Source organism: Alligator mississippiensis, chromosome 2 (genome assembly GCF_030867095.1).
Source record: "Alligator mississippiensis isolate rAllMis1 chromosome 2, rAllMis1, whole genome shotgun sequence".
Lineage (NCBI taxonomy): Eukaryota > Metazoa > Chordata > Crocodylia > Alligatoridae > Alligator > Alligator mississippiensis.
This window is the reverse complement of record NC_081825.1, coordinates 263,025,235-263,053,149: the sequence shown is the minus strand read 5'-3', so window position 1 is coordinate 263,053,149 and position 27,915 is coordinate 263,025,235. Positions and strand designations below refer to the sequence as shown.

Below are 27,915 nucleotides of genomic sequence, written 5' to 3'. Positions count from 1 at the left end.
CCACGCTAGAGGCTGGGCTATGATGCTCGCCAGCTCCTTGAGTACCCTGGGGTGAAGATTGTCAGGGCCAGCTGACTTGAAGGTATCCAGCTTCTCAAGATGTTCCTTCACGAAGTCAGCATTAATGGAGGGCAGGGGATCACCCTCACCTGGACTTCCCGGCCCTGTAGCGGGCATGGGCGTCCTATGGGGCTGATGAAAGACTGACGCAAAGTACCTATTTAATAGGTTGGCTTTTTCCTGGGCGTCAGTTGTCAGTTGCCCCATCTGGTTCAGCAGCGGTCCAACGTTGCCCCTGCTTTTCCTCCGGCTCCCCACATATCTGAAAAAGGACTTTTTATTGTCCTTGATGCTCAAAGCCTGTCCACCCTGTCAATCATTGCTAGCAGCACCTCCAGCTATCTCAGGGCTATCCCTCTTCACACAGATCTGTTAATGCAGTCTGTCCTCACCTCATGCACTCTCTGATCTGGTTCAATGCCCTGTACTCAGTTATGCCAATACACCTTTGACTTTTGAATGCTGTGGGTTACTAGTGGTGTAGAGGCTGTTTCAACTCCAGTTCCATTCTGCTCTCAGTTCACAGTGCCTAGACAGTTAGTGCCTCTGAGCTGAAATCTGTGGATGTAGTGCCCCTGAGATGGATCCTCCCCTTGATACTGGCCTCCTTTGTGGTCTGTTGTTGAAAAACTGGTTATTAAAACTAAGTGATCTTACTGTTGCTAGGATACTGGAGAGTCCCAGTGCAAGATCTCAGCTTAGTCTCTTGTCTGTCTGTACAGGTTCTTTGACTAGCACTCAGCATCATAAGAGCTAAGTCGCCAAGTAATTTGGCATGCCCTCTATCTTGCAGCCTCTGAGGCTGTTCTGGAGGACTCCTTCCTTGTACCTCTTCCCTGGACTGATTGCCTTAATTGTATCTACGACAGCAGCAGAGAAGAGGGAAGGTTTCAACTCCATAACCCTGTTATTCTCTGTGGCACAAAAGATTGGCAAAGGCGGAGACTGTGTGAGCAACTCTCTGAGGATCTACAGTAATCACCTCTGGGTGAGTGGCTCCTTTTGTCAGGTCTATCCAAGCATGGCACACTTGGGTTGCTGCCTTCTCCCTGCAGTCAATCTCCCTTGTAATTTAGCTGCTCGCACCCAGCATGTGAAGGAGGCTAGAGGCCTTAAATAGAGATCAGAATGAGACGGCTTTTTGTATGCCTGGTCTGCATGTTGCTGTTTCTCCCATAGTTGCTCAAGGGTGTCTGTAACAGCACCTCTGCTCACCCATGTTCAGCACCCTGTCCTTCCTGAAGATACAGCACCCTTCATTCAGGACCTGGAGGACCCCAATGAGGTATCTGTATCTAGGGTCTCTCCTCTATGAATCAATTCCCTTCTTTCCTGCCCTCTTCCCTGTTAGGAAAGGTCCCTGAGCTGTCCACCCAGCTGAAGCCTTTGGCATTATTCTTCTGGCTAGATAGGTGTTTGAAGCTAAGGCCTTGCCTGTTTTAGAGATATCAGACAAGGATAACTTCCCTCCCTTGAGTCAAAAGCACCAAAGATAAACACACTTCAGCAGCTTGCTGGTCAAACTGATCACCCCTAGCCCATGCTAATGAGCAGCTTGGTTCTGTCCCTGAAGCAGTCCAGCTCCGGGGGTACTTACTTGTCCAACATGGCATCATCCCAAATCATGGGGCCAGGGGTTCCCTCCACAAGTTCAGTCACAGAAATGCTTGTTTTTTATCCCTGTGAGTCACAGGCAGTGGATCCTTCTGTGACTCCTAAAGGGCAGAGTGAATGTCAGAGCTGGGAGGTGACTTCCGGAAAGCCAAGGCCTGGAAGGAAGGATTTTTCTCCACCACTTAAAAAGCAGTTGGTGCCTCTTGTCCCACAGCCACCCACTGGCCAGATGGTGCCCAACAAAGCGAGTAGGAAGGCACTCAAGGCAAACTCTGTCCATCTGAAGAAGCCCAGAAAGGTCTTGTTTGAGCTCAGGGCAGCTGAAGGGGAGCAGGACCATGAAGCAACTCTGGTTCCCCAGATGAAGAATGGGGCACAGGCCTTGTGACAATAGCTTTCAGGTGTCTCTTCTGGGTATTGTCAGGTTGACTCCCAGATTTGTGCATGCTACCTCTGAGGAGAGCTTCCCAGTATGTTTCTAACTCTACCTCCCAGGCAAGAGGGTCCTCTGTGTCCTCCTCAGAACACTGAGACTCTCTCTCTACTTTCCCCTGAACAAGCCACACAAACATGCAACCTCTGTCCACTGGGCCAGGGCCAGATATAGAATCTGGGGTCACTTGCATGCCAGTGCATTGCACCATGTAATACAATTCCTTAACTCTTCATAAGCCCCATTTTACAGATAAAGAAACTGAGACACAGAGAAACCTACTCCAGGTCCCACAGTAAATAAGCGGCAGAGCTGTGTGACTCCTGACTCTAGGTTCGGTGCCCTGACCATGGCTCTTCTTGTATTCCTTCCCAGTAACATATGACTTGGTCCATATAAACATGCCAGCAGTTGTTAACTCTTTAGAGTGCCAGAGGAATATATTTTTAAAATGTGCTTGCATTGAACTTCTGAAGGTTTTCTTTTTAAGTCAGAAAGGAGCTGGGGAGTAGGGAATGGGGAATAGAGCCTCTCTAGAGCATGAACTTCTGTTCAGCCCTAGGGTTGTGACCAAGTCAGGTACACTTGGAAGCTGTTCAGTGATCCTTATGTAAAATGAGTGATTGGGTCTCGGTCCAGTTTCTAATGAGGCAAAATTGCTGTCCCAGCAGTTCTCTTGGTTGGCATTTTGGGCAGAAATGGAGTTATGGAGAGGGAACTCTTGTTTTGTCTTTGTGGGCAAAGCACAGTAGCAGGGTGGGGGTTGTTAACTGCCCTTCTGTTAACTGTGCTTATGCCCTGTGCTGGGGAAACAGACATCTTCTGTCTCTAGGGTTTTCCCCAGCACTAAACTCTCCTGGATTGTTTAAGACCCCAGTCCTGAACCTGGAGTTTCATGCAGACAGGCAGACTCCTTTGAGTCAGCCTGTCAACTTCTTCTGGATTGGAGAGGAACCAGTATGCTACATGAGGCTGCATATCCACTCCCAGCCCCTTCCTATGGAGTGAATGTGTGTTGGGGGGAGAGACAGAAAAGCACTTAACTTGTTGGAGGATTGAGAACCTCCAGGCTTCAACTCCTAGCTGTTGCCTTGAAACCATTACCTCTGTGTTTTCTTTCTGCAGACTTGAAGATGAAGGAGCTGCAAGGTGAGGACCTTATCCCTAGACCCTGGCCTGTCTTCTCCACTGCTTGGTAATCTCATTCCTTTAGCATCATGGGCCCCTGTCTGAATGTTCACACTAGTCTCTCTCACTTCCCAAGGCTCAGGATCTGTCAATGGGCTGTGCTTGCTTTGTGTCTTCCCCATAGTATGGTCCCTAAACTGCATGCCCCAGACATTAGGAGGAGGACAGGATTTATCTTCAACACCACATGAATCTCAGCTCTGCATTCAGGGGACAGTAGATAGTGCTGCCTGAGGGGAGCTGGGTAAAATGAACTATAGACTACCAAACTTTCTCACCAGTTTGGAGTTCTGTGGATAGGGGAGAAGTCTTGGAAGGGAAGAAAGAAGGAAATGAAGCATGGGTAAGGAGTTTCCTCAAAGAATTAGCTGGCGGGAACTCTAGGCCTCTGATCCCAGGAACCAGAGGCTGCCAAATGCCTTTAAATGTAGGAATAAGCAGTTGAGGAACTGGCCTCTCCCATAATTAAGGGATCTCTTCAGGCTCCTGTCTCCTTATCACTGAAGTGCAGTCAGCCAGAGCCACTGCCAGCTTCCTACATTACAGAGAATGAAGAGGGGAAATCCAGTGATTTCTCCCTACAGCTAACAATAAAATCCCCTTCCCTATGGAGGGGTCGGGTTGGGGGAGGAGACCTCCAGCAGGGGTCTTCAGTGGAGGGATCCAGGGTTTCTTTGTGTCCTCTCCATCTGTTGTAGGAGGAACCAAGGCCACTTGCTCCCACCACCCCATGACAGTCCAGCCCCACCCTCTCCACTTCCTTCTCTGTAAGCCCATGTTCTTCATGCTTTGTCCTCCCCATGGCATTAAGTGGAGCCTGGACCCATTGTTCAACTTTGCTGACAAAACAAGTTCTGTCTTTCCTTCTCTAGCATGTTCAAGTACACAGTGGCATCATCCCATGTGCCTCAGTGACCCAAAAACAGCTGTTCTCATTGGTGGAGAAGGAGCCCAGCAACAATCTTGTAAGGATCCTTTCTGGACACTACAAACTGGTAAGAAGTTTGGGGTGGGATGGGGATTGTGTGTGTGTGTGTGTGCGCGTACGCACGCAAAGTGTCTGTGGGCAGTGCAGAGTTGCCCTTAGAGAAGAGGTCTGGATGGTGACTGGTAGGGGGTTTCTTCCATGCTGTGCACTTTTCTGAGGGGCAATTGAGGTATCTAGCTGATGTGCCACTGGGAGTCCCACTTTGTTGTTGCAGGGCCTGGCTGCCATGGTGTCTGGCTTCAGGGGGTTTATGTTGCACTGTGAGCTTACAAAGGAGGTGGGCAACATTTATTCGGGTGAGGGGTGGGAGAGGCTGGTGGGTAAGAGCCCTCAGCTAATGTCCCTGCGTTTTGAGGGATGGTGTCCCCTCTCCTAGGAGTAACCTGTGAACATGCTGGTGACTCCAGTATGACCATCTGAAGCAGGAGTGGAGTGGATTGGGTATATGCACTGAAGTAGGCAAATGATGGTGTCCCCTTCGGCACACAGAAGCCTCACAGTGTAGTGAAAACTGTGTGGGTTGTACTCTATGCATGGAGCTCTCTGCTGAGAGAGAAGCACTCTGGAGCCTAGTGGCTCCGTCCCTGTGGGTGGGTGTCCCCATGATGCCTTATCTTGCCTTGACATGTGTCATTACTCTTGCTTTCTTTTTTCCATTGTCCCTCCCCTTGTTGTCTATTTTATCCTTTATACATATTTGTTCTTTTTCTGTCTTCCTTCCTCCCTTGGTGGCTCCAGTTCCTCTCTTGGTAGGAAGCTACATTTAGCTGAGGCTGGAAGGCATTCATTGGTTGCATGCCATGGGCCACAGTCTGAGCCTACAGCCCTGTACAGTTCATATCTTGGCCACTTTAGGAGCTGTGTAGGATCAGGCAGTGGGAGTTGGGTAGTTTTCCATGAGTAGGTGCAGCAGTGTGTTTTGCAGTGTGTGTACTGGGGAAGCACGGGAGGGTGAATCCAAGGAGTTACCACTTTCTACACCTATATTGTTCCTCATAGATTTCATAGATGTTAGGGCTGGAGGGGACCTCATAAGATCATCAGGTCCAGCCCCCTGCCCAAGGGGCAGGAAGTCAGCTGGGGTCAGATGACCCCAGCAAGGTGAGCATCCAGGCATTTCTTGAATGTATTCAGAGTAGATGCTTGCACCACTTCTGGGGTAGTCTATTCCAGACTCTAGAGACTCGGATGGTAAAGACATTTTTCTTTATGTCCAGTCTAAAACGGTCTTCCAGCAGTTTGTGACTGTTAGACCTTGTCTTCCCTTGGGGTGTCCTGGTGAACAGACATTCTCCCAAATCCTGATACACACCCTTTATATACTTCTAGGCAGCCACCAAGTCACCCCTGAGCTTTTGCTTTTTCAGGCTAAGGAGTCCCATGCCTCTCAGCCTCTCCTCATAAGGCCTGTTCTCTTGACCTCTGATTATGTGCGTGGCTCTCCTCTGGACTCTCTCAAACTTCTCTACATCCTTTCTAAAGTGCAGAGCCCAGAACTGAATGCAGTACTCCAGCTGTGGCCTCATCAAGGCCAAGTTAAGTGGGAGGATGACTTCTTGGGTCTTGCTTGAGATGCATTGGTAGATGCAAGCCAGAGTTTTATTTGTTTTGCCAGCTGCAGCATTGCATTGGTGGCTCATGTTCATCCTGTGATCAATCATGACCCCCAAATCTCTTTCGGTTGTGGTGCTAGTGAGTGTAGCACTGTTGAGCCTATAAGTATGATGTGCGTTCTTTCTCCCGAGGTGGAGCACCTTGCATTTCTCTGTGTTGAATGTCATCAGGTTTTGATCGGGCTACCTTGTGAGCCTGTCCAGTTCGGCTTGAATCCCCAACCTATCCTCTAGGATGACCGCACTTCCTCATAATTTGGTGTCATCTACGAACTTAACCAGTCTGCTTCTGACACCCAAATCCAGATAATTTATGAATATATGAAAAAGTACCGGTTTGAGTACTGAGCCCTGGGGGATGCCACTGATCACCATGTTGACTCAGTTCCTTCGACTGTCATTCTCTGAGTCCAACCACGGAGCCAGTTCCCCAGTCATTGGACCATAAGGTTGTCGAGGCCGCAGTTCCCCAATTTTACCATGAGGACATCATGGGAGACCAAGTCAAAGGCTTTTTTGAAATCCAAATATTTGATGTGTCACCTGGTTATAGAAGGAAATGAGGTTGGTTAGACAGACCTTTTCAGCTCTGTCTCCTAGCTAGTTAGCTGGCCACACTTAAGCACAGAAATCCTGCTGTAAACCTTTCCTTTCAGCAATGAGGCACTAAGGGTGAGGAATGAAAGGAGCAGGGTCCTGAGAGGCTTGTCCAGGGGAGGGTGGGTCATTTGAGTCTGAGAAAATGAAGGGTTCAAAACTCCATCCTGTCTACAGGTGCTGCTCCTACAGATGATGATTTCTGGTTCCCAGTGGCTCTGCCCCTTCTGAGTTCTGTGCCACTCTGCTTATGGGCCACATTGCCACGTATGACTTGGACACCAAATGTGTCTATGTCTCTGGGGGTGTGAAGGAGGGCACACACCATAGCAGCATCTGCATCCTGGACACAGCCACCTGGAAGTGGCTTCCTATGGCTGTGAGTAATGGAGCTTTCCCAGGAGAGGAAAAAAGTGTGGGGATGGTGGGGAGAAGCTGCTAGGAATGCAAGAGCAATGTCTCTGGGCCCTGGGACATGCCCTCACACTTGTTCCCGTCCTTATGTTTACATTGCCCCTGGCTCAGTGTCACAGGCACTGTGAATTGTCCACTGTTTGTCCAGCTGTGGGAGGGGTAATTTGTTGGGACCCCTCAGAAGGACAAAGGGGCAATGGCATATCCTTGCTTCCAATCCACACCCCTGAGTCACTGACTTGTTTCATCTCTTGGGGTAAGCCATGGAAATCCTGTGTCTCCATCAGAAAAACAGGCTAAAAAACAGTATTTCACAAAAAACGTAATATCAAGTTTCCAGTGAACTGGACTGATTGCATCTGAGCCAGGCTTCATGGGTGGAGAATATCTCACTGCCTGTGGGGGAAGTGACCTCCATTCTTGAGGGGCTGCTGAAAACTGGCCTTAAACATGCAGGTGGTGAACTGGCTTGGGGTGCTCAGGCTGTGGTACTCCTTACCCAATGCAGGGGGAATGGACTTGCTTCTCATTAGAGAGCTGCACTTCATCTTTGTGTGCATTCCCCTTCCCTCCTTAGCTCCTGCAGAGCCAGGGAGAAAGGGAACACCAGGGCAGGTAGTGGCCAAGTTGCTCCCTTCCCTGAGTGTGCAGAATTAAGGCATGAGGGAAGTTAGGGTGTGGGTTTAGCAGCTATGTGCACAAAATTTTTTTTCCAGTATGACACTGTGGGTGGTGATGCTCCTTCCCATCATACTCTTAAGATAATAGATAGCTTGGGTGGGGGGAGGAGTGCATTCAGGTCAGCAAGAGTAGGAAGCAGCAGAGCAGATGTTGCCTACTTAAGGCACAGAGTTGTGGCCCAGGGACTGGTGGAGTGACACCAGGCACTCGCCATGCCTCATTTGGATGACTGGGCCAGGATGAACCTGGCCCATGTTTGAGACATGAAACCTGATTGTCGAACTCCTTCTTTAGGTCAAGGAGAAGATGAGGGTACTGTGCTACCACAGTGCAACCATCTCTTCATCTTTGGAGGGGCTTTCCCCAAGACCACAGCACTGGAGTCTGTGGCCTGCAGCAACACGCTCTATATCTTCAACTCGGAGTATGAGATTTGGTACCAGCCCATTGTGGAGGAAAAGCCCCTTCCTAGACTTGGGTGAGAAGCTTTTGATTCAGCCCTCAAAGTCATAGTCTAGGAGGCATCCCTTGTTTCTGTCTCCTCAGTCCCTACATCTCAGAGCAAGTGACTGCTTGATTGTTCTTCATGGTCTGGTCCCCAGGGCTGAGTTCAGCCCTAGTTTTAAATATCTCCAGTGAGAGTGTTCCCAGCTATATTTCCATGGGAGAGATGGAGTGCTCTCCAGCAGGTGTGTCATGGTTGTGGGCATGTGTATTGTCTTGGCCCAAAAAGCTGAAGGTTAATGGCTCCCCCAAAACATGACCTTTGGGAATGGAAATTGGTTTGGATACCAGGAGGTTCTTGAGGTTGCCTGGCTTACTCACCACCTCTCTTCCCAGCCACTCAGCCACTCTGCTGAGAAACAATCTCATATTTCTGGGGGGGGGCAAAGGACATCTGGGTACCTGAATGACATGTGCATCCTGGATGTAGTTGGGAATGGGACACTACCTTTCCTGTCAGGCTTTACCAGAGCGTTAGGGCAGGGTAGGCAATAAAGGGCACCCTACCTTAGGAAGGTGCATTCTGATGGCTGGGACAATGGGGCTGAGAGCCCTCATGCTCAGGACATGGGAAGAGGAGGTCTGGTTGTAAGAGGCCCTGACTGGGAAGTAGGAACGGGATGCTACTGGTGTGAGGAAGGCCCTGATGGGTGGAGAAGGAATGGTCTGGCCCAGTGGAGGATATAAGAAATGGAAGGCATTTGCCATGGCAGAAGTCTGGCTAACAGGGTAGACAAATTGCTGCCCTGATGTGATGGACAAAACCTGTGTTCCTCATATTCAGCACAGAGCTCTTTGTCTTGCAGTAGGGCTAGGAAGTGCTGCTAGGCTTGCTCCTCGTTTGCAGTCTTTACTCCTTTTCCCCTGTGCATCAGGTTACATGGAGTATACAACTGTTCCATTTCTCCCAGGATAGTCTTCTGCACACTGGTAAGATCTTGCTGTAGGACCAAGTGCCAACTCTCTTTATGGCTGGGAGTGGTGTCGAGCTGGAAAAATTGCTTCCTCCATACCAGTAGGGCTGCCATCCAGCACAACTTCCCATCCCTGGCAGCTGCATTGGAAAAGAGCTGGAGAAAGGAAGACACCCTGTACTCTGAATGTGCAGGTCCTGAAGGGAAGCCTTGGCCACCTCATTAGCACCTTGTATCTGAGATATTCTGGTGCTTTACAGGCACTGCTTATACCTCACAACATCAACAGCAGCCAGGGCACAGAAAAGGAAATGACTTGTTTAGGGTGACCCAGAAAGGCAGTGGCAAAACTGAGACTAGAACTCACAAGTCCTGACTGCTATCTATTGTCCAAACCACTCTCCCATGCTGCTTGTAGGTAAGTCTGCACCCCTAGGAGTTGAAGGGACAGTTTGTTCCCCAATGGATTTTGCTCTAGTTTCCGATTCTAGTTTCCATGGTGCAACAGCTGTGTCTGATCATAGGGTCCTGATCAGTGGAGGCTGCAATGTTAAAGGGGCCTTACACTTTCTGCCTTGGTGAGTAACTCTCCAGCCCCTCCTCAGAGCTGCTGTTGGCTGTGGTAACATTGGTCTCTCTGGCATGTCTAGCAGCCTTGTGTTCAATCTTTTGTGCTATCCCTGGCATAGAGGGGATTGTACTGGTGGGATCCTTTCTGTTGCAGACACTTTCACATGAAACACAGTAACCCACCATGACCTCTGCTTTGTATCCCAATTTGAACAGATGCTGCTCAACCTGATCTCCACTCATCTGCCTGATGTTGATAAAGAAAGAAAGGGCAACCCACAGCCTATGCACACTGCTTGTCTTCCTTGGCTTAGACTGTGCTGGGACTTTCTATAACAGCACCAGCAGGATCCAGTTGGACCTAGGAGAAGAGGCAGCACTTTCTGAGGCCCAGCCTAGAATGGCAGGGATTCTGTGCCTGGGCAAATAGAGGCAGTGATGGCTAGATTGTGGATGGCAATAAATGAATCAAAGCTATGAAATGAGGAGTCAGCATCCATATGTTGCTGAAATCTACCTCAACAAAAGGGACCTTGGATAGGAAATCTGTGAGAGTTGCAGAAGCTTCTTGCCTGTTTTGAGGTCTGTGGACACACAGCATCAAGTGAGGTAGCAATCTCCTGACTTAGCCTTGCTTTAAAGCCTGTGCTTTGATATCTAATTACCCTACAAAGTCTCAGTTGAATCTGCAGTGTCCTCCTCACAGTGGAAGTTTTCCTCAGAGACTTGGGCAATATGTCTTTTGCTTTCTCCTTCTACACTATCTCACTTTGTTTCCTTGTCCCAAATCCCACTTCTTTTTGGCTAATGTGTGAGTGGCTCTTCCTGCCATCCTAGAAATGAAGGTGAATGCATGGATTTAGTCATGCTTAGTGAGAGAAGAGTTATTGGCTCAAGGGTGAAAACTGGAAAGACAGCACTGTAGGGTGGCAATATGAAATGTCCACCAAAGCTGGCTGGGTTTCTGATTGCCACAACTTGGAAAGCCCTCCAAAGAGGTTCCTCTGGTTTGGAAAGACTGCTGGATGGATGAGAATTTCCTCTTGGGAAATTTTTGGAGCAAATGAGTGATTAACTTTCTAAAACTGGCAAAGTAGCTGAAAATCTGTCTAGTGCCATGTTGTGGCAGAAGGCCACCTCTGTTTCTTCCCATAAACTCTGCTCTGTGATAATTTGGTTAGGATGGGCCCAGCAGAGGATACACACCTTACCCTATCTCTTTAGGTAACCTGAGTTGGATACATTCCTGAGGGAAGGGGGAAACCTGCTCCCTCTGCCTACGTGACTGGCATCATATACCTGGGTGAGGGGCTTGCTCTCTGGGGAGCTAGGAACTGCCAGTCTGCCCAGCAACTAGTAATGCATTTCAAATTGGTTGGCTGACAGCCAGCAGGTGCTGGCCTCCATTGGACCAGGTAAATGAGGTCACAAGGGCTATATATAAGTTAAGGACTGCCCAGGAGGAGGGGGCAGCAGCCATGAGGAAGACTCAGAGAGAGAGAGAGAAGAGCTGGACCATCTGAAACTTGCTCTCTCTCTCTCAAAACTCATGATCAAGGAACTGTCTGCCTCCAGAGGGAATCTCCACCTGCCTCTGGATGATACTTGTGAGTAAGCTACCTGAGATCCAACTAGATATATAGTTTGCAGTAACTCAGATGCATGATCAAAGGCTACCCAGCCATGGGAGTTTGCTCTATGGGATTTCTCTGATATTGCTCTACCCTGTACCCTATTCCAACCCTACCCCTTGTAACCAATAAAGTTCTCCTTTGTATCTAGTGTGGGAGACTTTTTGGGAGTGGGTCTAGATTATGCCTTGGGGTCCCCTTGGTTTGGCTGACTAAGGGAGACCACTACTTGTACTTCTGACTGAGGGAAGCATCCCAAGTTCTTGAAGTGAATCAAGTACCCTCAAGGGCTACTAGGCCTGTTTCCCAGGGTGCACAGAGCCAGAATAAAGCCCAGCCCTCAGTGGTGGCAGTGGAACCCCCAGGCTAGTGGGTGTGCTCCAGGAAGGGGGTCGGCCAGACGTGAGGCACCCCGAGGGAGGTACTTGGAGCCTGGAAGGTGGTTGGGCACGGTGAGGTGGGTTGCTCAATGCAGGAGCGCCACCTACTGGTGATTAGCTTTCTAAAATTGGCAAAATAGCTGAAAATCTGTCTAGTGCCATGTTGTGTTTGGAGTAAGCTGTCCAGGGACTGGGAAGAGAACATTGTTCTCTTCAACTAATGGGAGATGCCAAGACATCAGTGACAGTAGGGATGAAGGGAAAATGCACAGATTAGCTGTCCCAACAACAGGCTTGAAGGACTGACACAGATTACCTAGCAGCCTTGGACCACTCATCACCCTTGTGTAGGAACTATAAGGCAAAGTAGCTGTCAGTAGTTTCTTACAAGAGCAGGACCCATCCCAGGCTGGGGTCCAGCTCTCTACTTGGGTGTGGGCCAGACACACTTACAGCAATGTAAACTAGCAGATGCACCAGTGATGTCAATGGAGTTATGCTTTAATTGTAAGTACAAGGACAACAAGGCCCAGTGTGTTAATAGCCTAGTCTTACTCTCCAGGCACTGAGTGGCTCTTTAACACTTTTCCCATGGCTGGTGGAACTCAACTAAAGAAGCCTTCCATAGCATGCAACTAGAGTGGGCCTGATGCAGTAGTTGTTGCTAAGTGATGTTACCCTCACCTTCCAATATAAAATGACTTGGGTATCTTCAGCTGAATCCAATTCTGTGTCCAAAGTCACACATGTGAGATGCTTTATGACCATTGTATTTTTTTATTCTTTGTAGTGACACTTAAGGTAGTTAGATACAATCACAGGTAGGTGTGATGTCTCCCTAAGGTAGTGATGTCTTCAGTGGATTACCCACATTGCTTTCAGAATGACTGGGCAGGAGTGCTCCCTCACTTTCTCCTTGGCTGATGGTAGGAATGCAACAGTACCATGGCTTCCTGCTAGCACAGGAGTGTAGCTGTCCTCCTCTATGCCAGGTGTTTTCCATATATTTGCTGCCCACTTGATTTTTAGAGCATAGTGGAGCCTACATATTTGAAAATCTTAGGCTCGCAGCTCTGCAGGGGTATCAGGCTGTTTGGTAGGGTGGCTCACTTGGAAAGCCTCTAACTCCAGAAGAGTTTTGTTGATTCTGGTTATCGTGGGGTATGGAGCAAGGTCCACTTTATATCTGCAAAGGGAAGAGAGAGCGAGTTGGACACATCCACCTAGATAGACTGGACAGCAGCAAGTGGTAAGTGTGAGCACAACAGCATACCTATTCAATGAACCCTCAGAGCTGCAACCAACTCAAATAGAGGAAAAAGTGTGTTCTTCCCATGTATTAACTTGGCTTAACCATAAGGTTTTTCTCTCTCTTCCTTGTACTTAGTGTTAACTAGTATGTGGTAAGAACACACTTTTCTTAGTATGGATGTTTCCTGGGTATCTTACAGTCTCTGGGGATGCACTGGCTAAAGGAGGTCTCTTCACTAACAGCTTTTGTTCTTTCAAAGAGCTCAAGTTCCCCCTTTCCTGCCGCATGGTAGGTAGGAGATAAAATGTGCAGACAGCTACCAGTCTAGCTCTAGAGGCTTTGTGGAAGAAACCCCAGCTCCTCTCCTGCTAAGAAGAATCACACGGTAAAGATGGGAGGTGGGGAGAACATGTTATTCTAGTATACCTGAGCATCAACAGAAGAAAGATCAGGCTTGACTATCAACTAAGCATCTGGAGTGGGAAGTGGAGTCCATGGTGTTAACTGGCCCCTAAAGCTCATCCCTCATTTACCTTTCAGCATTGTACACCTGAGGGACCAAGCACAAGTCAGCCATGGAGACCTGCAATGGAGCAGAGAGAACTGGTCAAGGCAATTTAGAAATCACCCTACTGCCCGTTACTTCACTGTCTGTGGGCAGTCATCCATCCCAGAAGCCAGTTCCTGCCATACATTTTCCCCCCAGCATGCATACATGCTACCTGTTTTCTACTTGGATACTCTGGAATTGGTCCTGCACAGAACAGGGGTTGCCTTCCTAACTGAGCTCCCACTGGGGCTGAAGCGGGCATTTGCTTCAGCTCCAAAGTACAGCTAAACCCTTTGTGGCAACCGTGGAACTCGGCTGACAGCAAATAAGAACTGCTGTTCAACACGGTATTGTTTAGTGTTCCTTTTTTCCCTTGACATTCAACTTGTATAACAGATAAAATTAAAAGGAAGAGGGGCCTGGCAATAGGATTAAAAACTTCACACTGTTTGAGCAGGTCACTCAACTGATGCTGGTGTAGGGCTTATAGGCTCTTCTCCAGTTCTCAGAGAGATGTCAGTTCCCATGATATAATCTGACATTAATGCTGGTAGTCTCAGAAGAGTAGGACATGGTAGGGCAGAGTGGAACCTTAGTGACTAACTTGTTCAGAGAGGCATAAGCTTTCATAGGTAATGTCAGATGCTAGCATGGCTTCCTATTTACCAGAGAGGCCATGAGGCCTGAACATGCAAATGACAATGGAGAGGTGTCATTACAGGACAGAGAAGCAATTGAGTGAATGCCCCTCTGCTATACCAGTTTGGGGAGATTGTAGCCCTACCATCCAGCCCCTTTGTCTTGCCCAGATATTTATTTTTTCAAAGTTACTACAATGACTGGAGATCTGGTTGAGCAGGAGATGCTTTTGAGTGTCTGTAGCCCCACAGCAGGAGCAGTCTGAAGACCAGTTCCTCTAAACGAGTTTGCCAAATGATAGCACGTGCTCAAGCCTGACTGAGCAGTGGCAGTAGCACTGTTGCTATACAAAGCTCCTTTCTGCTTTATCGTGGGTGGTGGTGGGGGGCAGTTACTGGTTTTCTAGCCTCAGCAGGGCGTGCTTTTCAAAAGCCCTGTTGGCAGCTCTGGAGCTGCAAAGCACAACTCCCTTTCTGAAAGCTAGGCAGGGGGGCAATGTAAAAAGGCTGCAGGGACAGTGACCCCTGGGAATCACTAACAGCTGCTTACCAGGAGCCCTAAGACAGCTGTGTTTACATGCCCTGGGAACCAATTGCTAGTGACAGCCTGGAGGACACAGGGCTTCTATGGCAACCCTGCCACTGAGCAAACAAGCTCAAGTCTGTCTCCAGAGGGAGGTAGGAGGGAGGGAGCCATCCAATGGGGAAGGGGAGGTAGCTATGAGCCTGTAAAGCTAGATAAGAAAGCCTCATTCATTTACATTACAATAGCAGCAGGAGGCCCCAGCTACCCTGCTAGGCGCTGTACAAACTCAGTGAGAGACAGTCCCTGCCCCAGAGAGCCAAGAACCTGAACAGGCAAGCCAACAAGTGGGAGGATAACAACAGGACAGTATAAGCAGCTACCTGTCTCTGTGTGGCAGCTCCCCAGAGCACAAAGGATGAACTGCCACACACACCTTTCTTTCAGGACACAGTTTTGTTTCTCAATATAAAATTTAAGCAAAATGTCATGGCACAAAACATTTCAGTTCCTTTGGGCTTTTGTCCCTAGAGGCATCTGTCCTCTTAGGTTCTCCTGTGCAAGCCTTTCATCCCTGTCCCTCTCCCTACACTTGCGCAGCTTCTCATAGCCCTGTAAAGGGAACATCTGATCACCACCCAACTTGTTCTGCTAATAGATTTGGGCTGGCTTATTCCATGACAAGCCATCCTGTTACACAGCTGTTTAAGAGAATGGGGTAAAGGGAGGGGGGAAGTGAGAGAGAGAGAAAAAGAGAGAGATGAAATTACTTGACCAAGGTCACATAATAAGCCTGTGGCAGGCAACTGAACGAAGATTTCTTGAGGGCCAAATCAGTGCTTTAACTGTAAGACAGACTTCCTTCTAGGTGGTGTTGGGGAGAAGTAGGAGTGGACTTTTTAGCCTAGGGACTGTGTTTTCTCTTCTACCTGGCAAAAATAGGCATATAATTTGTGCTATGTTAGGGTAATCTCCATTTTCTTATAGGCGTCTATGAGAATTTGATGCTAGTTTGGCAGGGCTGGAAACTGAGCCATGTACTGATAGTGTGAGTAGTGCAGGGGCACCATTACTGCCAGAGTGCTCCTTCTGACTAGGAAAGCCACCTCAAAGGGTATCTAGTCTTTATATTCTACTGAGTCTCTTCTGGAGATGCCTGCTCCTCAGGAATAGGACTGATACCCCTCCTATCCCACATTTGACTCCTGGGACCATAAAACAGTTAACTCAATTGGACTCACTGCCCTGGAGGTCAAGTGTTGTGTATCCCATTCTCCAGCTTCCTCTAACCTGGCCAATTTTCACAATCTTGTCCAGGCAGATCATGTGTTGTGGTATCTGGCAACCAGCTTACAGAGAGGGACAAGTGAACCTTCCTTCTGTTGTATGGCTTTTTGCCAACCCTACTACACTGGGGAAAAAGAAATCTAGTTTCTTGTGTGGGAGATCAAGTCAAAGAGCTATTTCCTAAATAAGAAACAGCCAGGGGCACCAGAGTCTGAAGGATGCCAACTAATGACTTAAGTAAGATACATGAAGCTTAACTTCTGCTTCAACTTCTGAACACAGGCCATTCCCAAAATCCCTGATCTCCACTGCTATGTAAAAGGTGCTGGATTTCTGTTTTCTCTGCGAGCAGCACTCTGCCTAAACATCTTACCTCATCCCCGACACAGTAGCGCCCAGCTGTGTTCTTCAGGATCTGCTCCAGAGCTGTGGAAAGAGATCGTGCTGGGGTCAGGAATCTGGGGACTCCACTTTCAGGGGCTGTCTGAGGGGAGGAGGGAAAACACAGCAGCCTTTTTGATTGAGAGGAATGAAGGAATGAGCCACCCCAGGCCTTGAGTGGGGCTGCCCAGGAGGGTACCTGCAGGGAGGTGAAAATCACAAGGGCAGGAGTGAGATGGTACTTGAGCCCCAGCAGCCATTTGAGAGAGAGGATTGGAAGGGGCCTCCTGGGCCATCAAGTCCAGTCCCAGTGAATGCAGGAAACTATTTACCTAACAATTCCCTGGACTTGCCACTTTAAACCCCCCACACAGCTACAACTATGCTGATTATGTCAGCTATGGGACATACCTTGAAAGCCATTTGTAATGTAGTGCTGAGCCCATTCCAGCTTCTTCTCTCCCACTCGTTGCAGGACGGCCAGGTTCTGAGAAGGCCAAAGAAAGTTGCCAAGTTAGACTGGCCCAGCAGGCTGCAACCTGCCCAAAACCTCCCCCAGACAGGGTCAGAGTTGGGAACAGAAGAGGACTGGGCACTAGGGATGGACACAAGATCCTCCTATTAGACCACTCTTGTTTTCTGCTCTTGCTGACAGAATCAGAAATTCCAGCTACCTTCTCAGAGTTTCCCAAAACAGCCCACTCCAGAACACTACTCCACCGGGACTCACTCATTCCCACAAGATGTTAAATCCTGCAGCTAAAGTCTGGCACCCTGTAGCTAAATTCAGCTGTTCTTGAAGAGAAGCCCTGGCATCCCACAGATTGCTCAGGGAAGATCAGCCTTTGCAACAGTATCATGTTTTTTTTCCATTGAGGAACTAGGCAGATAGCTCTATCCATGCTGAGCCTGGATTTGGTCTGGTTAGTAAGGTAAACAGGACAGCGTCCCTGGCCAGCAACTTAGGGGGTAGAAAAATAAGAGCTTCCACTGCAGCTACAGAAGTATGCTGGTGGCAACCAGAAGCTACTAGTGCACCCACGCATCCTGTTCTCCTGGGTGCTCAGCTGCATTGTTATGCCTCCAGATCTGATATCACTGCCTCTGTGAAAAGTATCCTCTGTTGCCCACCAGCAGTTTAAATTGCATGATGCTGTTGTAATTGCTTAGAGACCCCAGGCTGGGTTTGCATCAGTCTGCATCTCACGGGCCTGCTTGTGACAGGACAGTACCTGTAGGGGTTGAATGCCAGAAACAATGTGATCTGAGATCATTCGGACTTGGGCTCTCTTCTTCTGGTCTTGAGGCAGGAGTCTGGGGTTAGGTCGGGTCTCTTCCAGGTACTCAATGATGGCCAGCTGCAAGGAGCAAGGAGATGGGGTAGGATACTAGTGGGATGATGAGAAAGGCCAGCCCCAATATAAGGCAAAAACTGTGGGGGAGTCATGGGCAAAGACTTCCAGTACGCTTGGTCCAGCAGTGGTTAGGTCTATTCTAATTGCCCCATGGCAAAGATGGAGGACTCCTAATGTATAGAAACATCCTCAGGGAAACTTGACTGACCTGGCTCATACCACGTGATGTCAGTTCCTTTTGAGAGGGTCTGCCAGGCAAACTGCTTGGTTTGAGGTGGGATTTTAAAGCAGCTGCTGAACTAGGATTACTAACAGCAGGTGCTAAGGAGGATTTCTTGGAAGCAGGGATGGGGCAAACAACTTACCCCAGCAGTCTGCCTGCAGGAGCTCCATTCTAGTCCCCTCCCAGTCTGAATCATCTTCTTCATCTCAGATGCCAAGTGGTCAATAACTCTGAGACCAGGCACCCTGGGACCAAAGTCCTACTTCCAGGCAGGACAGCAGGACAGAGTGAATGATTAACAGGCAGAGCTGCTGGGTCACTCACCGACTGAGACAGGGTGATGCCATCAATTTTTAAGGCTGGGACCTGCTGCATTGGATTCACTACCTGGAACTCAGCAGCAAGCTGGGGAGAGAGGACCCTGGGATTACTCCTGCCCTGTAGCCTACAAAACCCAACATTCCCTCACAGGAATTCTCAGGGGCCCTAGAGCTCTGTAAATGGTCTCACAGCATCTGATCATCTGGGAGGAGTATGTGTCAGCTTCACTTTGTTGCCCACCTTTTTATGTAGCAAAGGGAAGTGCAGACCTGCTCCACTGGTACCCATAAGATTTCCAGCTAGGTTTTTTTTCTTGGCCTCCCCCTCTGCATTAGTCCCACTAATCCTGGCATGTCCTGAGCCACCTCTGGATGCTAGAGTGTGCTCCTACTGGGTTTCAGGGGCTGCTGGGGTTATGAGCAGGGCATACAGCATTACCTCCACATTATTCACTGGCTTGGGGACAAGTTCAGAAGTCCTTTCCCAACTGCTATAGCAGTGCAACTGCACTGTCACTGTTATAGTCCCTCAGGGAAGATCATATTGTCATACCCAAACCCCAGCCTCAGTGATGCCACATGGCCAGTCATTCTCTAGTGCAGGGGTGCTCAGTATCTGGCCCATGGGCCAAATGTGGCCTGCAGAGCCATTGCATCTGGCCCGTGGGGCTCCCCACAGGTCGGGAAATGTGGTGGCTGGGGAGCAGTGGCCATTAATAGGACCATCCTCCCTTGCTGCCAAATTCCCATGTCCCATTCCCCTCACACAGCTGATTCAGGGTCGGCCCTCACCCCCTTCCCCCGCACAGCTGGATGGAGCTGAGACACGCTCTCTTCCTGCACGTGGCTGGACTGGGGCCAGGCTATGCCCCCATCCCCCACATGGCTGGATTGGTGCCAGGCTGCACTCCATGTGGCCAGATGGGGCCCTGCGACATCTGCCTTGGGTGCCAGATTGGGGTCACCAGCCAGATCCAGCCTGCAGCCAGCCTGGGCACTTCCCATCCAGCCTGCTAGGGAAAAAGGTTGGGCACCACTGCCCTAATATATGGTTCATACATCTTGACAAATGCCACCATTTTCTGGTGTCACCCTGTATGACCCCAGGGCTGCACCAGAAGCAGACAGCATTCATTTTTTACTGCCTGCACTCAGTGAGTATGTCTTATCATTCAGTGTCCATACACGAGCAGCAAAGTATTCCAGTCACTCTAATTAAAGTGCTGCGCCCACCCCCATGAAGCATGTTTAAAAGTGCCCATTGCGACTGAAGCCAGAGAGGGCCTTCAGCCTCCTGGACACGGACTGGCACAGACATTAGAGGGGTGGAGAAAATATTTAGGTCTCATGTAACAATTTTCCCCTTCACTCCTGGAGGCCAGAGCAAGACTAGTTCTTTTGGTAGCTTCTTTAGCATTCCACCCAGTTCTGGGTTTAAAGATCCCAAGCAATGGTGCTCTCACAGTGTTCCTTGGAGAGAGACCTCCATGGCCTGATACATCTCCAAGTTGTAGAGGCCTGATCTCAGCTTTTTTTGTTTGTTCGTTTACACTGACACCAAAAAAAGGAGTTGAGGACCCCAGAGAGGTCAGAGATGACCATGAGATATCAAAGAGATCTGAAATAAGTTCTTTGACCCTTATGTTCCCAGCAAGTGACCTGGGTCTAGTTTTCCACAGCATCTGATGACCTCTGATTGAATTTCTAGCAACTAATCCAGTCTATAGCCTACCTATTTCCAGTAAACCCAAGCTTAGTCTGTGCAGGCCACCTGGGAAGACTGACAATATTTTTCTTCTCTCTTACCTGCTGTCCTCCATCCTTCAGAAGGTTCACTGGCACCTGGTCATATGTGATTCCCTTCAGGGCCAGTGCTAGAGGGAATGTAAAACATGGATTCAGAGATAAAGTGAATCCAGGCATGTTTCAAAGGAAATGAGCAGGGGAGAGTGCATCCTACTAAATGGTTTTGCAACTCAGCACCTCCTAGCATAGGGGCTCACAGGAAGAGTACCCACACCACTTCCTGCAGGACCATGTTGAAACAGTTCTCAGCCAAGTACTGAGCAGGTCTAGCTCTGCTTTCCTGGCAAGACCAGATAAGATCACAGTTTGAGGCAGCATCAGTGTAGTAACACAGTGCAGGCCCCTTTAAGGAATGCAGATGTGGACATCTGGATTCCATTAGCTTTATGGAGAAAGAATGTGTCTTAACAGGCTCTGAAAGTGTATGAAAAGAGGAATTCAGGGAGGGGGGAAGCCATCCAAAGCCCACTATGGGAGGCCAGTCCTGAGAGGAAAATCCTCTTACAATGTCAGTTATGAAAACAGTGAAAAGTGTGTACCAAGCACACAAGGAAATTCCTACATTTCCCATCTGCCCGGAGCCAACAAAGTGATTTTGGTGTTTGCTACTGCCTCTCCCTGGGGAAATGGAGAAAACTCAAAGTCCTATTTTTGCTGACTGCTCTTTCTCAATAGGTCACTGATTAGGTGGGTTTACTGGAGGTAAGGTTACTGTTTGGAAAAAGTGCTGAGGTAACAGTGCTAGAGCAAAGGAGAGTTAACCACCAGACCTTACCAATTCTCACCCTCCAGGAGCAGGAACTTTGGAAATAACTATAGAGAACCGGCTGGGGAAAGAGAGGAAAGCCAATTACATGATGGTAACTCTGCAAGTTGCCCAGCTAGAGCCCAGCATGAACATGAGACATTCGAGGAACCTCGCTAATTAAGAAAGAGGAGCACTAGGTGCTACCTCTGCTTTTAGGTGGGACAGTTCCTTTTGGGGGTTCAAAAATGTTACCATGCTTGATCCAGCTTCCTGCAATACAATACGAATACGAGTTGGGTGATTCTAGCCCCTTCAAAATGTCCCTCATTGTTACTTTCAGATGTCAGCATCTCGACCCGTGTCACTGATTTCCCAAATAAAATTTCCCAGTGAATAATAAGCTGCAATTGAAATCCAGTGGCCTGAGTTGTCCCTTCAAGCCATCCAGGGATAAGCAGAGTACATTCCTAGTGTGGAAGAATAGCTGTTGCTCCCTGAGTGCTGAGAATACAGGGAAACAAATTGCCAGAGTCCTGAGGGAACTCTGCCCATCCCCCCATTCACACCCCTCAGCTCTCACCTTCCCAGAGGGCGAGGATGCCATGGTCTGTGTGTTCAATTCACTCAAGGGAGTGAAAGCCACCTCCCACAGCCTTTCCTTTTAGCTCAGCCGAGGTGGGGGCAGGGGTGGGAGGTTCTGTCCCTACCGCCAATGAGAAAAGTGCCAAATTCCAAAATCTTGGCCTCCTGTAGCCAGAAGATACAGCAACAGCAGCCAGCTATCTTCTGCTCGGTGTGGATGCGCCTTAAGACACCCATCCACTATACTCTTTAGCTTGTTGGAACATGCCCATCACTTTGGTATCCCTAATATCTGAGGATGGTTGTGTCATATTTATTTATCTAGATTTTGCCATGCTGCTGTTGCTACAGGGACTCTCAGGCTGTCAGAAGCTGCGAGTGCAGAATCACAGACGGGAGGGGGTGTATAGAAGGAAAACAGAATCTGCACATAGAGGTTTCTGTGCTCATCGCATGGTTGCCAGCCACAGCCTGTTTTTCTGTAAAACACTGAATACACTCGCTCTGCTTAGCATAATGCAAGGTCCCTCTTCTGCATATAAAGCTTATTTTTGGTTCCTATTGATTAGGAAGCCATTTCCTATTTATAGTTTTGTCTGTTGGGGTTAATATATTAATGCACTCCTGAGAGGTTAATATATTAATTTTCATATGCCCACACATACACTGCAGTGAAACAATATCTCCATTTCATAGGTGCTGACTCCATCCCAGAGACATATGAAGTGACTTGCTTATTGTTACACCATGAGTCAGTGGCAAATCAGAAACAGCACGTGAGTCTTGTGTCTAAACAGCAAACCAATTCTCCAGCTACATTTTATTTAAAATCGTTTATAAAACGTAAATGTTTGATGAATTATCCCAGTGATGTCTGCCTAAGAAATGGTTTGCAGAGAGGGAGGAATGACATCAGTGCTGTGAACTCTCTGTTTTATTGTATGATGATACTAGCCAATGGGTTTATTACAGCCTTACTTCCCAGAATCAGGGACTAAGGAAAAATATCAGCTTTCTTTTTTCAAGTAAGCCATTAGCCTTCAGGCTTAGAGAGCAAAGCCAGAAGATACCACCCCTAAAAGACTCAATAACCAGACAGCAAACACAAGGTAGACAACACAATTTTTGTTGATATTTCTTTGGGGACCTTGCTCAAGGTTTTGGAAGAGTTGGGGGCTGGCAGTACTGTGATGAGACAATGCCTTCTCTTGAATACACCTATTTCCTGGTTCTACTCTCAGAATTAGGGAAGACATTTTTCTCGTTATTCTCAGTGTAGGTTTTTTTCCCCAATCTGCAGTAATTTGTGAACTAAATTGTAGCATGCTAATTGCTTTGCTCTGTAACTTCAGGAGCTCCAGAGACTTTACTAACAGATCATTGAAAACAACTCTTCCCTCTGCTGGGAAGTGTCTCCAAAGCATAGCCCTTGGGGCAATCTCTAAATGTATCCAGTTTTGCTCCTGAGCTATACTTTGGAAGAAACACTCAGCTCATGAAAGGGAGCAGGTGGCAAGAGCTTTATTTTTTTTTAAGGAAATTTTTTCGTGACCCAGGTCAAATTAGCCAGATTAGGTACAAATCAGTTTGAATCATGCAAGAACCATATGTGGCCCTGCTACCGGCAAGTATTCTCCACCCCAGCCCCAGGCTTCATATACTTCCAAATCCTTTAGCAGGCATCCTACATGCAAGCCCAAGCCCAGAGGCTTGGGATTCAGATACCCCTGAGTTTCGCTTGCCCTCAGCCGTACGGCCAGAGCTTATGCTCCTCTCTAATGCCTAAGGGAAAGACAGAGGAGAGAAGAAAGGGATAATGAGGAAGCAGGTGGCTCCTGTTGATAACCTCATGCAGTCACAGAAGGGTTGAAAGCAGGGTCTTTGTCATAGGTGTAGTAAAAAGATGTTAGCCCCCATAATTTTGCAGTAATGCTTGAGCAACAACCATATGATAGAAGTGTCTTATGACCATCTTATGACCCTTTTGTGTAAAGATCAGGAGGTCTAATGTCCAAGCTGTGGTTCTTACTGCTTGCCTTGCATTTTGAAATCATCTCTGTCCAGTGCCTTAAGGTTACGTTAAGATAAGAAGTTACTAAAGTTTAACTTTGTTGAAATTGCTCTTTTCTTCTGAGCATGCTGCAATTCTACCTTTGAGTGCGCACGTACTAACCCTGATAAGTCACATTAACCAATAACTAGTTAAGTACAGCCTACAAGATAAGACGTCACAATTAGGAACTGGTACTGCAGCCAATAAACTTCTAGTACGTCAAGACTCTGTTGAATGTAAGCTATAAAAATGTGATTCCAGGCCAGACTCATCGTCGGCCCTGATTTGAGCTCTCTGCTCCTCAGTCGAACTGTTTGCAAACAATAAACCTAGATGGACCCAGCCTGTATGTGTGACTCTTTCCTTGAGGGTAATTGAACAAGCCTCCAGGGGAACGAAACTAGCCGTTTTGGCAACATAGGTATGGAGCTCTGGAATGTCTTCTCCACCAGTGGGTAACAAAAGCACCACAGGGCTATACCACTTCCATGCTGTGCCTGGGAGCACTAAAATAAGGCCATGTAGTCCCCTGTGCATTGTCCTGAGCATGTCCTACCACAACTCTTATGTACTGTCCTGGGTGTGCTTATCGACATGTGCTCAGGGCTACCCCAAACAACCAGAGCAACTCATTCTGGAGATCTGGCCTGCACAGAGCCAGCAGGCAGTACCTGTTTCAAGGCAGTGCTCCCAGAAGCAACAAGGAGGCAAGGTAGACATGCCCTTGAGGTCGATCCCTGTTCTTAGCACAAGGTGTAGGCATTTCCAGTTCAGTTATAGAGGCAGATTACTTTGGGGGCTAAGGGGTTAATGGAGGTTTGGGGGCTGCTTCGTGGCTTATCTAGTCTCATTACCTATGGGACTTTGTTTTTCCCCCCTCTTTTGTCTCCAGCACAAAAATATATATGCTCACTCCAGATTGAAAGTGGGTCTTCCAATCCTCCATGGTGGAGTAGAAAGGCATCACACTTACTTTAACCTCAGGGATAATTTGACTCTTGAATTAGCGCTAATTCTACTCAGCCCTGCTTTCCAGAGTGGGGAGAAAGACCATGGAATTGGTCCGCACAGGGAGAGGACAGGTGGTGGGACATCTCAGAAATAAGTCCTCCCAGTCACAAGCTGTATATGCAGAAGTGCAACCAGATTCCAAAGAAAGACCATGGAGAATCCTCAGCTCCTTCACTGAGAAGAACCTTGAACCTTTGATTCTAAGTTTTTTTCCTATTCTTTAGCAGAGAGGGGCAGGGATGGAGAAACCAAGACTAGGGTAGAGGAGTAGGAGTAAAGACTCTTGTGTTCTAAGCCTAGTTCTGGTACTGGGCCCCAGAGTTCCTAAGGACATGACCTTTTGATGCAAAATGGGAACTTCACAAACAGGCTGGAAGGCCCAATTTACAGATGTCTGCAAAGTGCTTCAGGAACTTCAAACTCATCCAGCTGGAAGAAGCTATCAAAACAAAGAGCTACCATCTGATCCTGGTGGCACTTTGAGCTCATTTCACTGGTCAGTAATCACAAAGTCCCAGTTGCCCGACTGAAAGCCCTACGAGTTGATTATGAATCAGAATACAGAAGGAGCTATCTAACAAAGGCACAAAGAATATAGCTTCTAGTGTTGAGTGGTCCATTTTAAATCTTAGTGGGTGCACCTACACATGAAATTAGTGTGCTTCAAAGACAGCTGCTCCCAGGCACAGCATCCCTATATGTGCCTGGGATCTAAGCAATTCAAGTCACACTGGTCCCAGGTGCATGTGAAGATGCTGAGCCTTGGAGCAGCTGACCCAGAGCAGGAGGTCTGGGGGTCAGCTCCCAGCTCGATTGTGGCATCAGATGGTGGAGGGGCTGTATGGGGCACAAGGGTGCTAGAGTGCAGGGCTAGCCAGCAGGCAGCCCCCACACTGTAGCACCCTCGTGCCCCAGCTAGCCCGTCACAGTCCACACTTGTGTTTGAGCACATGTAAATACCCTGCCATAGGATAGTATTTGTCCTGGGCAGTACTATCCTATGGAAGAGTTAATTAATTTACTGCACCCTAATATGGGCACACATACAGACTATGAAGCTTTACTGCAGAGCAAATTTGTCAACTGTAGTAAAGTGCATGTGTAGATGCACCCAGTGAGAACTTCTTAGCTTAAGATGGAGCACTGTGTGGTGGGCCCTGTGGCTTCCACAGTCAGCATGGCTCCATAACCTTTTCTCCAAATGTCACCTCTGTTTAGCTTCTACCTATACCAGACCCCTTTCACTCTACTTAGACCCCTGCACTATAACTTCCCTGTAGGCATTCACTACCTGAAGATGATAGCTCAAGCTACAATAGCTATCCTGGAACTACGGGAAGAATGTTCCTATAAGGTGCACCCAAGAGGAAACCCTTTCTTAAACTCACCACCTGTGCTTTGCTGGTTTATAATTTAGCATCATAACAAAGAACAGGGCAAACTACTCTGCTCTTGACTGCTCAGTACATGGGTAGTAGCAAGGAGAGAGGGTCCCACTGTTAAAGCTGGCTAAACAGGATGCTGCTTGTGATAAGATCATTTTAGTTTCATTTCCTTTACAGTACATGCGGCTACAAATACTGATCCAAACATCTTACCCTCCTCCCCTTTCCCCCCTGTAAATTTGCCATCTCCCTTCATAGTATCATAGTGTTTAGGGTCAGAAGGCATCTAAACAGATCATCAGGTCTGACCCCCTGCCCCAGGCAGGAATGGGTGCCGGGGTCATAGAAGCCGTAGGAGCCTCTATGTCAGGGGTGGACAATTATTTCGAGTGGAGGGCCGCTTACTAAGTTTTGGCAAGCCATCGAGGGTCACATGACAGGCAGCCAGGGGCAGATATATAGTAATTTTCTAAATTTTTTAGGGGCCCCATGGGCTGGATAGAATGGCGTGGCAAGCTGCATCTGGCCCATGGGCCACATTTTGCCCACCCCTGCTCTACGTAGAGGCCAAAACAGAATTTGATCGCTTCAAACATTTTTTCCATTCTCCAACTGTCCTTATATTAAGCTGCATTTGTTTCTTTCCTAGAGACATGTAGACATCAGATGCTGATTTAGGCTCTGATCTTCCTAGCTGTTGTGTGTGGATAGACCCCAACCCTTATGCAAATCTTCAGTGCAGGCAATGAGACTGTACAGATACATGGACTGTACCTTGCAGGACTATTTAGACTGAATCAATGGCTCACCATTTCTAGCCTGCCTCCCTTGAACTTCTAGACTTGCCAGTAGCTTTCACAAATGCTCAGTTTGGAATGAAGCCCCTCCTACACTGACCCAAGTAGCCCCTAGCTGAAAAGAAGTCTTGCACTACTGTGGCTCTCCACCCCTAAAGTAAATACCTTCACCAGGGCTGCAATCATCTTGCATCTCCAGCCCCACTCTCTCTCTTCCCGAGAGAGGGATCTGCAGCTGCCCAGATGCTAATACGGCATTGGCTAATCTTCTCTCCTTTCCTTGCTCTCTACAGGCCTGCTAATGCTGCCAGTCTCGCTGACAGGAAGCCACCGCCCTATTGTGGGTTTTGCAGGGATTCTGGGAAGAGTAGTTCCAGCTGCTTCCTCAGGTGTTTGGGCCCGACGTGGGACAGCGCTTTCCCAAAGATTACATTTGATGGTTTATTAATGGAGGGAAAGTTTTTTAATTTCTCCTACGCACTGACTTGTTTTCCTTCTATAGCTTCAGTGCAGACTTTAAACTTAAACCATCCTCTTTGCCTGCAGCCCAAGAAGCAACATCCATCCATTCCACCAAAGTGCAAGTGTAAAACCAGGCAGCCTCTGCCTGGGCTGCTGTTAGAGGCAGGTCTGATCTGCTGCGTTGCCCTTGTAGGATTCTCTCTGACAGCTGTAAGCATCAGTTGTTCTAAAGCAGTGGTTTTTAACCCTATTTAGACTTGAGGCTACCCGGATTAAGTCAAGCCCCTCCTCCCCTCCCAAAAATACCAACTCGTTTTCAGTATTATTTTTAACTACAGAAAAATGCTAAGGCAATTTTTCCCTTGCAGAGAACTGGGAAAGCCCACAGCAGGGCAGGATGATTTTGTCGCTACGGATTCCTGTTTGGAATCGATCTTACTCCACTTTTTAACTCTCCTGTGAGATACGAATTTTCATTTCTACTTAGGGCAAATTTTACAATCTTTGCATTCTCCTATACCTGAGGAAAGGCGTGTGTGCCTGAAAGCTTGCAAATAAAGAAAACATTTAATTTTGCAACTGTCTAGTTGGTCTAGCACACTGACTGCTTGTTTTCTTAGACCAATATGGCTACAACCTTTATCCTTGAGGTTATATTGCAACTCATGTTTGCACAGAGGGCCTGTGTCCAGACGAGCGTGGATGTGCAGTATGTGGCACTGCAGACCTGTCTGTGGCACCACACACCACACATGCAGGTGTTCCCTGCGCTGCTACCTTGCAGTGTGGGCATTTTCTTGACCCCAGGAGATCCTGGGGTCAAAAAAGCCCATGCCAAAAAAAAAAAAAAAAGTGTGGCAGTGCACATGGTAGCAGAGCACGCTGCCCAAAACTGGAGCCTGGCCAGCTGAAGGCATGCTTCAGCTGCCAGCAAGGCTTCTTGCTGCGGCTGCAG

General features: G+C 48.1%; 1 protein-coding gene and 1 long non-coding RNA gene across 9 annotated transcripts; one reads left to right on the top strand and one right to left on the bottom strand.

Annotated features, from left to right (window-relative positions):
- The first annotated feature begins 23 nt into the window (after positions 1-23).
- Positions 24-27,711, top strand: LOC109281018 (uncharacterized). 4 transcript variants are annotated; one of them, XR_009460230.1, is made up of 4 exons: positions 70-4,290; positions 6,671-11,183; positions 21,949-22,028; positions 26,792-27,711. It is a non-coding gene; the product is annotated as an uncharacterized LOC109281018 (long non-coding RNA). The 4 variants fall into 4 exon arrangements; XR_002087531.2 differs by lacking the exons at positions 21,949-22,028; positions 26,792-27,711 and having other exon boundaries at positions 49-4,290; positions 6,671-6,872; positions 7,883-11,358; XR_009460229.1 differs by lacking the exon at positions 26,792-27,711 and having other exon boundaries at positions 21,949-23,648.
- On the bottom strand, positions 12,342-26,752 carry GSTZ1 (glutathione S-transferase zeta 1). Of its 5 annotated transcripts, none has more exons than XM_006263770.4 (9): positions 26,664-26,752; positions 20,698-20,749; positions 19,923-19,990; positions 18,121-18,201; positions 17,451-17,576; positions 16,630-16,705; positions 16,211-16,263; positions 13,373-13,422; positions 12,342-12,773 (listed from the first exon to the last, which is right to left on the bottom strand). In XM_006263770.4, the coding sequence occupies exons 1-9, from the start codon at positions 26,682-26,684 to the stop codon at positions 12,647-12,649; spliced, it is 654 nt and encodes a 217-aa protein (XP_006263832.2). In that variant the 5' UTR covers positions 26,685-26,752; the 3' UTR covers positions 12,342-12,646. The 5 variants fall into 5 exon arrangements, with proteins under 5 accessions (XP_006263832.2, XP_019334444.2, XP_006263831.2 ...); XM_019478899.2 differs by lacking the exon at positions 26,664-26,752 and adding an exon at positions 26,511-26,528; XM_006263769.4 differs by lacking the exon at positions 26,664-26,752 and adding an exon at positions 21,251-21,298.
- Positions 27,712-27,915: the final 204 nt, after the last annotated feature.